General features: G+C 41.7%; 1 protein-coding gene across 3 annotated transcripts in view; it reads left to right on the plus strand.

The window, feature by feature from the left end:
• The window catches only part of LOC125428986 (ABC-type organic anion transporter ABCA8-like), a 106,110-nt gene that overhangs the window by 74,263 nt on the left and 18,139 nt on the right, over window positions 1-13,708 (plus strand). For all 3 annotated transcript variants that reach the window (XM_048489683.1, XM_048489685.1, XM_048489684.1), the window contains 5 exons: window positions 3,056-3,169; window positions 7,190-7,303; window positions 9,078-9,140; window positions 12,380-12,471; window positions 13,392-13,515. In XM_048489683.1, coding sequence (XP_048345640.1) covers window positions 3,056-3,169; window positions 7,190-7,303; window positions 9,078-9,140; window positions 12,380-12,471; window positions 13,392-13,515 — 507 coding nt within the window. The remainder of the gene's footprint in view (window positions 1-3,055; window positions 3,170-7,189; window positions 7,304-9,077; window positions 9,141-12,379; window positions 12,472-13,391; window positions 13,516-13,708) is intronic.

Genomic DNA, 13,708 nt, shown 5'->3' on the forward strand with positions numbered 1-13,708 from the left:
GGGCCAGCATCATTTCCCCCCCAGTGTTTTTCAGATTTAGGTTTAAAATTTTGGGAAAAGCCAAACAACCAAACCCCCTTACTGATTTTCCTGGCTTTTTAAAAAACAAACATATTTTTCAGGTCTTTTCAACCTGATCCCAAAAAGTTTCAAGATGCAGAGCTGAATACTGGACTCTGAGCTCTGCATTAATCACTTAGCCTCCACTGCCCAGAATTACACTAAGATAAGTCCAGCTTTCGGCTCTGCACCTCTGAAGTCCATGTTGACTTTGGAGGCAGTGGAGCCAAACTGAATTCTGGGTCCAGCCAAGCCCAGCATTTAGCTCTTTGCAGCCTGCTGTCTCCAAACTCATCTGGACCCCAGTGGCAGTGTTCAGTTGGTAAGCAGGAAGGGGGGATAGGAGTCCCCCCATCTTTATGGTGGTTGGGCTGAAATGGCCGAAAATGCTGAAAAAATGTATTTTTGAGGGATCTGCTCTTTGGCTCCCTTAAATTACTGCCATTTTCAGCCAAAAATAAACCCAAAGAAGTCAAAATGACTATTTGGGGGATTATTTTTTTGTTTGGCTTTATCTGGATGCACAGCCCTATTAGCTGCTTCAAGTCATATGATGATTTAATTGGTGCATGTTGACCAATGTTTCATTAATATGTACTCCACAGCTAACTGTATAACCAAACTGTTTACTATTATGGTTACTACCAAGTTCTAGAAAACATAAGAAATCCTGTATAAAACTTGGGATTCTAGCTGCGTGGAATGAGCTGTGAAATGTAGAGTGTCTCCCACAAATATTTACAGCAGATTCTACCTAGATCCAAAGAATTTCAGGCTGTGCCCTGAGGATTCACCTGGTGAATGGGAAAAAAATCCAATTTGTTCCATGGACTGTAGCCAGTTCGAATTCCCTGGATGTTGTCACATGAATGGGACCTTCCCTAGTTCCCAGATGGAACCCATGGTGATGACTGAAAGGGCCAAAGCAAGCATATATGCCTGTGTACTCTGCTTAAGCAGAGGTGGGATCCAGCAGGTTCTCACAGGTTCCCGAGAGTAGGTTACTAATTATTTGTGTGTGCCGAGAGGGGGTTACTAATTGGTGATTTTGCCATGTGATTTTTGCCTTAGTTACGCCCCTCCTCTCAGCAGTAGTACACAGAACTTGACGCAGTCTTGCAGGAGGTGCACCCGGTGTGCGTGGCAGCCTGCTCGTGCATTTGTTTCCAGCAAGGACCCGGCTGACAGGTCCTTGCCACAGCCCCATCCAGGAATGCCCCACTCCCGGAATGCCCGGCCACACCCCTGTCGTGCCCCGCCCAGCCCCATTGGCGCTACGCTACAGTTTGGCACTACAGTTTGAATCCCACCACCATGGGAACCTGTTACTAAATTTTTTGGATCCCACCACTGTGCTTAAGGGCCAATAACTTCAACAGATTTTAAAAACAAGATAACTTGCAGATGACAAAATGTGCAAGAGGGCCACCTACGGTTAAGACAGGGTTCTCTACAAATTTAAGAAACTCCCCAGATATGCAAAAAATATGACTTTGTGAAATAACTTCCCCCGGCAAAGCAGCCAGACAAAGCCTGATCCAGAAGGGATGGAATGTGCAAATCAGTTTAAGGTGGAAGTGTACTGTGTGAAGAAATCATCCCTCTTACCCACTGAAAGCTTAGAACAATCTAGAGAGGGTTGGGTTTTTTGGGAGGGGAATTTCCAAACTCTCTCTTCCCTGCCATTCCACATATGCCCCCAGATTGTAAAATATAATATGTAAAATATATGAAGAGAATCGAACAATGAGATCCTGAAATTAAAATTAGGACTCAGACTTCAGAATAACAAACCAGACCTCAAAATAAAATGAAATGGTGGCTAAACCTAAGTTGGAAAATAATCCCCACAATGTGGGAGTCTTGTCAGAACAGAGTTGTCCCCACTGCTTGAACTTGCCTTCAACATAAGTGCACACTTCAGACTTTTTATTTTATTTTTTGCAGTCAGTCACAGCTGATTTATGGCAACCCCGGAAGGTTTGAAGGCAGTAGAGATGGTTTGCCATTGCCTTCCACTCTGTCACACCCCTGGTATTCCTTGGATGTTTCCAATCCAAATATTTGCTGGGCTCAAGGCCGAGGGTGTGACTGGCCCAAAGATCACTCAACAAGTTTTTCCGCTGACAGAGGCCCGGGAGGTTTGAACCTGGGTTTCTAACCTGGGTTTCCTAGATCCTAGTCTGACACCACTACACCACTACAATTGATACATGTTTTTTACTTTTCTTCCTTGCTGGGAAAATAGCGGCACAGTAAATGGGAAGGGTTTTTTCTCAACTTAAAATTGCCAGGAGACTGAGCTCTGCAGAGTTATGCTACTGCATGCAGCCAGTGGTGGGATCCAAAAATTTTAGTAACAGGTTCCCATGGTGGGTGGGATTCAAACTGTGGCATAGCACGCACCAGTAGAGGGCTTCAAGGCGGAACACGCGACGGGGGCAGAGCATTCCTTAGGTGGAGACTGTGGCAAGGACGCCGTTGCGCCCGGTGCCTTGGTAGGAAACAAATGCCGTGAGCTGCCCGCGCACACCGATGCACCGCCTCCTGCTAGATTGCTTCAAGTTCTCTGGCGCTACTGCTGAGGGAGGGAGGCAACTAAGGCAAAAATCACGTGGCAAAATCGCATATTAGTCAACCCCTCTCGGCACCTGAAATAGTGGTAACCTACTCTTGGGAACCTGTGAGAACCTGCTGGATCCCACCTCTGCATGCAGCACATATGAGGGAGCAATCTCAAGACTATGTCACTTCCTTGAACTTCATCCTGAATCCATTTTACCTACCATATTCAACGGTCCAATTAAGTAATGTGAATGAATTGTCTGGTGGTTCCTATATTTACTATTTCAGTATTAATGTTATTTAAGCCAGGCATTCATTGGTTACAGTACTTAAATAACACTAATTTAAGTACAGTTGTTAATGGTAAGCACTACATATATTTGCCACTTTTATCTTGCAATATGTTTAAATGTGATATTCTTTCTAACAGGTGGTATTTCTTTTTAACTATGGAATCTCAGTTGTCTTGTTGCTGTATGTAGTTGCGTTCATATTTCGCAAAGGACAATATAAGAGCAGTTTTTGGTCTTTCACCTTAATCTTGGTAGGTATGTGATCAGACCACTGATTTCTTTGGGATTTGTTTAAAATCTTTGTTTGTCTTACCTCAGTATCTGTAATTATTATACATTAACGAAAAATAGACAGGCATATGTCTCCATTCGTACAAGAAGAAATATATTGAAGTATGAAAACTGATAAGATTGGTTCAGACATCCAGCTGAAAGCAGTCTGAGCATTAGGCCTATATTATGGTAGCTTCCACTATGGCACAATTAATGTAGTGTTTCAAAATCTCTCAATTTACAGTCCCAATAGGAAAGTGATAGTGACTAGTCCAATTGAAATATTTTCTATTTAGAATTTTGCCAATTCTAACCCAAGGAATTTAAGAGAGATCTGGGTGGATGAGATTGGCTGTGACACATAACCAGGACTTAGCAGAATCCCACATAGTAGATCTGTTCTTAGATGGCATTATAACATGAGTGAAGACATTATCACTATATGAGTCACTGATCTCCACATATGTATGGCAAAGTGAAGAAGATTAAAAGTGCACAGAACGTCAGGAATATGAGAATGATATAATTGACGCTGCTACTCACTGGAGACCTCTGTGAATGTGCAGTGGGACCTAGCAGTCACTATGGGAAAAGCAGTCTGGAATTAGGGATGGGGAATAAATTTCACTAAAACATCCAATAATACCTTGCTAGTTCTTCCTTTTCCCAAAAATTTCTGCAGCAGAAAGAATACTCAACTATTCATATGAAAGAGATAATCATTCCTTTAAATTTGGTACAAACTGGGAGTAGAGTTATTATATTGTCAAAGGCTTTCATGGCCAGAATCAACTGGCTGTTGTGAGTTTTCCAGACTGTGTAGCTGTGGTTTGGTAGTTTTTGCTCCTAAAGTTTCGCCTGTATCTATGGCTGGCATCTCCAGAGGCATGTCACGGTGAGATGTGTTTCTCTCCAGGGTGCAGTGTGGGCTGATTGTGTAGTGGGGTGTATATTTTGTCCACTGCAGGTGTGGGTGAAGCACACGTATCCGGTTGGAGTTCATATACAATTGCATTTGCAATCACATTCACAACTGTATTTGCATTTGCATTCACATTTGTAGCCAGATACAGTTATTGCTTCTCTACCTTATATGCCAGGGGAGTGCAGGGTACAAATTGAATAAAAATAAATAAAATTAAATAAATAGTGAGAACACAATCACTACATTCTGATCTGAAGAGAATTTGAATAAACCTACTGCAGGGCGGATATAATTTTTATTTCAGGAGAATTCAAATTAAACTTTATGAAGGCTCCCAATTGAGCTAGAAGCATATCCAGCCCTGATGCAAGTGGTTATAATGAATGCAGCATGAGTTTTTGTCGTTAAATGATTAGTCAGTGAGCACAGTGCAAGAGAGATGGCATTGGTTTTCCTCAGACAACCTCACAGACTATATTTGCATTAATCAGCAGCACTGTGCTAAATTTCTGCCACTTTCTATTTTAATCTTATTAAATTGCAGTTGCCTTAGTAACACCAATACACGTATACAAAAATCCTGAAGTTATAAAGTTTATGGTTTGATTAATTGACTGTATGATCTATAACTGGCTGCAAAATTCACTTGTTGAAGAAAGATTTTTTTTAACATACTGTGTAACAGAGCAAACCTAGTTCATAGCTGGTTTAGGCTAGTTACACAGGGGTAGGGAACCTGCGGCTCTCCAGATGTTCAGGAACTACAATTCCCATCAGCCTCTGTCAGCATGGCCAATTGGCCATGCTGACGAAATGAAAGTGGACTATCTGGAAAAACTAGACTAATGGAGTTCTGAGCAGAGTTCTGAGCTGGAATGTCAATGATTAGACCAGGAGTCTTCAAACTATGGCCCTCCGGATGTTCGTGGACTACAATTCCCATCAGCCCCTGCCAGCATGGCTAAGTGGCAGGGCTGATGGGAATTGTAGTTCCTGAACATCTGGGGGGCCATAGTTTGAAGACCCCTGGATTAGACTTTTAAGCTATGAGTATTGTGTAGCAAACTAATACCTCTCAGCCACAGCCTCCACCATTAATGTAGACCATAATTCTCATTAACATGGGATTGCCAGAAGCGTCATTGATGAATTATGTGTGAACAAGCAGTTATTAAAAGCACCAAATAAGTACTAAATTGTTGTTTATCATTTTATTAATTGCAAACTTCTGACAGTCATATTCACAAATGAACCTCGATAAATCTGAGCCTGGTCTTGGTACATGGATCAAAAAGTTGCATAGTGAGGCCAGAAGTGGAAGATGTTGAAGATTTGAAGAAAAGTCCTGAATTAAAAAATAATAATAAAGGAAGGAGAAGAATAAAGAAAAAAAACTTCTTGGCAGTCATCCTGGGTTTTCTAGGCCACTGCAGAGTACAGTGAAAAAACCATCCTTGGATCCTTTAGATCCATCTAACTACCATCCAGTCTCAAATTTGTCGTTTCTGGGTAAGGTACTTGAGAGAGCTGTTACCGGGCTAATATGGGATGGATGAAGGTGAAATGTTGGTAGGAACACTGTTGCTACCCTGTATGCCATCCAACTATTGTGGATCTTTTTTTTGCGGAGATGAGATGCTTGGCCAAGTTGAAAAGCCCATCCCTTGTGTTTGGCAGTTTCACCTGTAAGGACAGCCAACTAGCCTGAAATCCCCCTTGCCCATATCTTCCTTGCAAAATATCTGCCTCCCATTCTTCCTGAATGGATTAAGGTGAAACAATACCTTCTGCTGTAGAAACTGTTCTGACCTCCAGTCCTGATCTATTATTAGCCTTACTGAAGACAAAGAACTTGCTAATGTGATTGCTCCATGTTCCTGCCAGTACTACCCAAATCTTAAACTTCTTCCTCTGACTAAATTCTCTCCAAAGACGACCTTGTTTGCATTCCCCATTGTTTTACAGTTGTGATTAAGTCAGCTCTGACACTGCCTGGTTTAGCCTATCAATGTCAAGTACCAAATATTAATTTCAAGTCTTTCACCCATCAACTTAAGCATCATGCTCAATGTATTGTCGAAGGCTTTCACGGCCAGCCCGATTCAGCGCTGGTTCCTGAGTGGAGTTTTTTTTTCCGGGCTGTGTGGCCCATTGAAGTCTGGTGGATCCTTGTTCCCTAGGGTTTTATGCCTGCATCTGTGGCCTGGCATCTTCAAGAGGTGTATCACAGAAAAGGCTTCTCTGTGATACACCTCTGCATCTCACCAACCACCTGCCTTAAACAACCCTGGAAAACCTGTCTCCAGAAATTCTCATCATCACTTCAAGTTGATCACCTCTCTCTTGCCTTCCCCCAGGAAGACAAGAACCCTCCTTTGTCTAGGAAGCTTAAGCTCTCTTTGCATCACCAGAGACCCCATTTGTCCCAATAAAATAGCCCCTCTCCCAAAGTGCCCAGTACTTCTGAGCCATCTGGTTTCTACCCTGCTTTCTTGGAGTCCAGTACAAGTTGTTGGACTCTGCTTCATGGATCCAAAGCCACTTCAGGATCTGTTACAGTATTATTCCTAAGAATTCCCCCAATTCCTATGCTATTCCCAGTCTATCCCCTCAACTCTTTCTGTATCCTAGAACTGTGTGTGTGGTCTGCTGCTTTGATTTATTAGCCCAATCAAAGTTCATGACATTCTAGAGCATACAATCAATCAATCAATCAATCAATCAATCAATCAATCAATCAATCAATCAATCAATCAATCTCTCTGCCCAAAGGGACTTGAAACTTTTAACTGTGGGAGAGATAACAGGGGGATGGACAGAAAGGTGGAAAGGTTTGCAGAAAGAGTGTTTAGAGAATAAGTATGAACAAATACTGTTAGAAACTGGCTTTGAATAAACTTGGGATAACCAAGTCCTACCAGTTATCTTCACAGAAAAGATGAGTTCTGAAGAGGAATTTCTATGTAGAAGTAGAGGAAATACCACATTTTGTTTCTATCGTAAGGAACAGCAATAAAATATGGGTAGAATGTTTACAAAATATCTTTTATAATACTATCCTCTTATCTTTTAGGTGGTCATTGCCAGTGCCTTCATATATCATATTACAGAGCTTTTTATGCCTCATGTGATAGTTTTTTTTATTCCTACATTACCAGCATTAACCTTCACTTCCAGCTTTATAGGGGTAAGTGGAAGTCCACCTGTTTTTAACTGTTTTAAATTATGTATGTATTTCTAACAGTTTATATTCTGTTGTAAGCCACTCCAACCGTGAGTTACCAGGATAGAGGGGCAGGATGGAAGCAGAATATATGAATAAACAAACAAAATGAGCTACAACTAAACAAGATTGCAAAAAGTAAGAAACAAGAACAAAAACAAGAAAACTAAAAATTTAGAGACTGGACAGTTTACAAAGATCCTGACTTCAACCAGGAAATACTGAGCGATTTTTTAACAGGGTTTTTTTTTCTTTTAAAAAAGGGCTGTTAAAAGTCTGTGCACAAATGGAGGAGAAAGACATGGACGCATGAAAAATAATGCACCAGGTGTGCAGCTGAAAATTGGGCAACTTTGGAGTGGAAGAAGCTCAGTTGCCATTAGCAAAACTGTGTAGGGCTAAATCCCATCTATCTGGATGACCATGATCAAAATAATCAGAAGATACTTACAAAGAATAAACTGTAACTGGGTTACATAGAAATCTGTAGACCATATGTATAAAAATAAAACACCTATTCTTATGTAATTAGAGTAAGTGTCCTTATTTACAATTCAAAATTTATAGCATAATAATATATGTTCAATTGTATCACGGATCAACTGTGTAGTAGTGTTAACAGACATTTCATACATCAAATGCAGATCATTTGCATGATAGTATCCACATACATTTCATACATACAAGCACCCAGATTTAATGCTCATTTTGCACCCTGATATTGTAGGTACTTCTTCAAAACCCGCATGTGAACTCGCTGTACATCTCTTAACATAATAGTTTGAAGTGATTCAACAGTCTCTAATGTGAAATGAGATTCAGTAATCTGCATTTCAATGATTCAAAGTTAACAATGGTTTGCAGGATCCTTGATGTGATTCTTTTATCTGCATAACATTTCTTTACCCACCTGTAGGGAGGCTGGTGCGGGATTAAAACAATGACCGCACAGGCACACAGATTACTTTTTACATGCCGATGGAGAATTTTGTAATGTCTGTTTTGACTTTTCTGTAGAAGGGGCTCCCTCCCACAGTACACATTTTTTTTAAAATAGTTCTCATTGGGCTTTTTCGCACACACGGTTTGTTCTTGAATTAAGGCAATCCGCATCGACATCCTGACCTTTTTGTTGCTATTTCATCGCTCGAGATCATTCACACATCACCAGGTTGTTGTGGATGTTCTTGTTGATTCAGAAACCCCTTGGTTTTGAATTGCCCTGGAATGCAGTACAAATGAGAGTTCCGATTGGCTGTTGCGCCATCCAAGGGCGTGTTCTGTGTGACGCTTGGCCCCCGTCATCACGAGCTAAAGAGCTAACGAGTCAGTGTCATTTCACTATCTCAGTGTTGAGAACTCGCTATCTCAAGATATCGGGGCGGCGTTGGAAACAATGCACTGCATGAGCAACTGCGAGGAGGGGTGGGAGGAGAGTGAAACGGAAACGAAACAGTGAAATTTGCGTGCGCAACTGGCAAGCTCTACCGCATCCTGATTGGTTGGAGGAAATCGCATCACACAGTGGGCGTGATCCCTCGCAGTCGCTTGTTCCAGGTGTTAGGTGTCTTTAAAAGCCCACCACATGTTTTTTTCTGGGTTGTCTTGTGGAGTGGTTGGATTTTCTCAGCACTAATTAGAATGTTCTTGGTTTTAATCTGAATTTAGAACAGAATGTGAGAAAATTGATGTTTCAGAATAATTTTTATGCTAAATATCATCTGTGGTTCTCTTCTAGTTGCTGACCAGGATGGCAGTTTCAGATGTCCTACAAACAGAACTCTTGAAATCTTCATTTGCGGTAAGAACTGAAGACATTGCTGTTATTTCAGGAATGAGTCCCAAAGTAGTTTAAATAACATGATGTAGGGCAGGGATGGCGAACCTTTTCGAGACCAAGTGCCCAAATTGCAACCCCAAACCCATTTATGTATCACAAAGTGCCAACACGGTGAAAAGCCTGAATACTGAGCTTTCAGTTTAGAAAAACGGTTGGCTCCGAGGCATGCATTACTCAGGAGTAAGCTTGGTGGTAGTCAGTGGCTTTGCTTTGAAGCAACAGTGCAACTCTTCCAACAGATGAATCATGACCCTAGGAGGGTTTACTCAGAAGCAAGCCCCATTGCCAGCAACCAAGCTTACTCCCAGGTAAAGGATTGTGCTTTAGTTCTTCGCATGAAAATCAGTGGGGTTTAACAGCACTTAACAGGGTTACCTACACTGCTTCCCCAAAACTAGATCTTAGGTTTAATGCTAATAATCGAGCTCGGTGGCCCAGGCCAGCCTAGATGTGTGTGGGGGGGAGGTGACTCTGTTTGCGCGTGCCCACAGGGAGGGCTCTGAGTGCCACCTCTGGCACCCGTGCCATAGGTTCGCCATCACTGATGTAGGGCTACCAGCCACCAGGCAGTGGTTGGAGACCTCCTGGGACTACAGCTGATATCCAGGAGACAGAGATCAGCTCACCTAAAGAAACTGGAAGGTAGACTGTATGCATTATATTCAGTGGTGGGATTCAGCTGGTTCTCACCAGTTTGGCTGAACAGGTAGCTAATTTTTTCTGTAGTTTGGCGAACCAGATGAATGAATCCCAGCAGCCAAGGGGAGGGGTAGCCGAGGGGGTTTTCAGAGCCCCGAGCAGCCGGGCACCTTGCAAGGCTTTCAGAGCCCCGACCAGCCTGGCTGCGATAGTCTCCCAGGAGAGGGGAACCGAGGGGGTTTTCAGAGGCTGCTCTGGGGCTCTGAAAGCCTCTTTCTGAAAGAAGCCCGGCAGCTGCTGCCTTCTGTCACCTCCCACCAACACTGAATTAGGGGGGTGCAGGAGCTAGGTAAGTGGGGGGTGACGGGGGGAACCAATAATTAGAATCCAATCACCGATTATAATCCATTAAAGTCCCACCCCTCCCCAAAATCAACCCTCCTCAGCCTCCACCCACAAAATCTCAAGGGATTTCACATCCTGGAGCTGGAAACCCTCATGGGCATTATAAGTTCTGGCAATTTTGAGGTTTGTGAGTTTCATAATAATTTCCCATTACCTACTTAAAAACAAATATTTTGAAGCTAGGGAATAAGGATTAAACTATTCCTCACCCAGCAGACTCTATGCTAGCAAATGCCATTGGTCACCTAGAAACTTTCAGCCTTTCCTTGTGGGTATTGGGAATCACAGGTTCAAATCTCGGTTTACCTCTGGAATGATTGGGTGGCCTGACCAACCTGTAGCAACTGGCACCATTGTAGAGGAGAATAGAGCCATTTTTAAATTGCTGTGAAGCAGCACAGTGACAACAGGAGATCTTGTTTTCGACCATGCTGCCTTATAGCAATTTTACAATTCTTCTCTAAAACTGCATTGGTGGCTATGGGATGACTCCATGGCTGCAGTCCTGTCTAGTTGAATACTCTAAAGCAAGAGTATCAAACTCATTCGTTACAAGGGCCAAGTATGACATAAATGTGACTTGATTGGGCTCGGCCCCAGGAGGTGGGCTGCCTCAACTGGTGAGCCTCCAGCAAGCTTGCCAGCCCAGATCAGCATGGGGTGGGGTGGGAATAGCTGCCTCAGCTCATCAGCCTAAATTAGGGGTAGGGTGACTATCTCAGTTGAGGGGGAGTGTTTCTTGGCTGGCAAAACTGCAGTGGGCTCACCAGCCTAGAATTGCACTGGGAGAGGAGGTCGTCCCTGCCTCATTTGGTGAGACTGCATTAGGGGTGGGACCACTACCTCAACTGGGGGATGACTACTTCAGCTGGAGAGCCCACAGTGGCCTAGTGAGCCTAAAACGGCACTGGAGAAGTGGTTATCACGGCGGGGTGGGGGTGGCTGCCTCAGCTTGTAAGCCTGCAGCAGCCTCACCAACCCAGATCAGAATTTCCTAGCGCTTTTGATAGTGGGGGGGGGGGGCAATTACCCTCCTTGAGATGTGCTGGATTTTCCTGTGCAACCCAACATATGATGAGAGAAGGCGAGCACTTACTTGAGGGGTAAATATTGCCTTCTATCTTAATATGGTGCAGAAGACAGTCCTTAAGAATTGTATTGTCTATAGAAAGGAACTGGTTCAGTCAGATGACCTTCATTTATGTTTGCTATGTTGTGGGAGTCACATAATATCAGGACTTGCCCTGTTAGTTTTGCTAACAGATCAAAAGTAAATAATTTGAGAACTTTTTAATCAAATCTCTTTCCCCTGTCATAAGGCCGCAGGGCGAGAGGGAAACAGAAATATTGACCTGTCAAACATCTGTTAGATGAGGTCTTTCATTCTTTTAGATTTTAGAGAGACTAGGAACCTCAAGTATAACTAATGATGGGGCCATAATTTTACATGTGTAGACTTGGCCTCTCTGGCATTTATAGGAAGTAAAGGCCCCATTATTTCCAATGATAGTAAACCTATCTTATCCTCATTTTGACTATGAGCAGTTAGTTGGCATTAGCTGTTAAGCAGGGCTTCTAGTCTCTTTAAAATGTAAATGAACAGAGATTCCAACTAACAGCTGTTGGTGTGCCATTTTCCTTTCTCCCCCTCCTCACCCCTGTTCCTCCCTAAATTCAGAACAATCCCCAAATGCCAGGAGATAAATTTACATTATTCTCAGAATTTTTGAAGTCCTTTCAGATATCTCCAAGCCAACCGAAAATGGCTAATATCAGGTTTAACTTCAGCTCTGGTATATCTGAATGCCCGTTGCTCAAATTATGCATGGTTCTAATGTTCATAAGACATTGCTATTTAGTCCGCAGACATTTATTCATCTGCCTACCTACGTTTTTTTGTTATGTATAAGCTAAATGAACAAAGGAAAATGAACTTTTTCCTTGCCTAATCTCCCGGAGGCAATTCTCATATATCAGAGTTCAGGAACTGTAAGCTGAAACATCTCAAGAAGAGGAGATATACTGAATCATCCAACATTTAATCACAAAAATAAAGGTTTAAATTTAATCAAGTAAATAATTACTTTATATTGAATTAACTTAATTGTAAATCTGTATAGTTAGCAAGGTAATTGACTGTTTCTGTTTTTATTCAGCCTTTATTTCAAAGCATAGTTCTCATCTTTTTATTGCGCTTCCTGGAGATGAAATATGGCAACCCAATTATGAGAAGAGATCCTGTCTTTAGGTTTGTACACATATAAGCTTAGACAAACTTCAAAAACTTTTCTTCTTTTTCTTCTATTTATTAACTTGCTGATTGCATCAATTTGATGGTAACAGAACCCTCTACTTTAAAAGGGCTACTTTTCTTATTTATGTTTTAACTATCACAGTTGGTATCTCATTTCATTTCACTAATCTTGAAGTGATAGGGTTAGCGACACTGCAAATGAGAGGTTTCATAGTTTTTTAAAAAAACTCAATTAAAAACATTTGATGAATCTTTGATTTCATGATTGCTTAGGCATAGCTTTGAAAGAAAATGTTACAGTGCAATCCTATGATTACAATACACAAACAATTAAGAGAGGACCATGATGTAGACTGATCGCAGGAACATATCTGCAGGAATATGAAGCCAGAAAAAAATGTAAAATTAGAAGCATTGTTGTGTGTGTAGGAGTATAGCTACAGAAAATGGTGTCCAGGGACAGCATTGAAATTGCACCTCCCTGGACACTGCTGCAGTGGGGCTGGGAAATCCGGGCGGCGGGGGGGGGGGACCAAGCAAGTCTAGCTGTGTTAATTAGAAGGGAGGGGGAGAGGGAGAGGGGGGAAAGGCAGAAACACTGTGGGGAGAGAAAGGAGGAAGGGAGAAAAGGGAGAAAATGGAGAGAAATTGGGGAAAAGGAGAGAAAGGGGGAAGACAGAGGGAGAAAGAAAAGAGTTTCTTATATAATATTCAAAATAGGGATATGCAAAACCTTCTGCTTAAATATATTGCTTTTTTGGACTGTTGTCTCTCACAAGTAGATACATGATTGCAGGACATCCTGAATTTTTAATTTGCCTGTTAATCCAGATAATTTGCCTCATTCTTTTTTTTGCAAATAATAAATAGCACATATTCCTTTGTAATTTCTTTGTGATGTTTTTGATCTCTAGGATTTCTCCACAGAAAAAGGACATTCATAAGAATCCTGAAGAACCTAGTGAAGATGATGACAGAGATGTTCAAAATGAAAGATCGAGAGTTCAAAATGAACTGGCTTCAGCAGATCACGAAGAGGTAAAATATATGTTATAGCTTGTACTTGCGTTTATTTCAGTGATTTACTCTTCAGAATTAACTAAATGACAGATTCTGTATATGATTCTTGTGGAATAGAATGATTGCAAGAATTAAGTGCACAAGTTTTTTTTAAAAAATAATTACTAAAATACACAGTGAAAAATACACAAAAAAATTAACTATACACACA

This window comes from Sphaerodactylus townsendi, linkage group LG03, assembly GCF_021028975.2.
Source record: "Sphaerodactylus townsendi isolate TG3544 linkage group LG03, MPM_Stown_v2.3, whole genome shotgun sequence".
Taxonomy (NCBI): domain Eukaryota; kingdom Metazoa; phylum Chordata; class Lepidosauria; order Squamata; family Sphaerodactylidae; genus Sphaerodactylus; species Sphaerodactylus townsendi.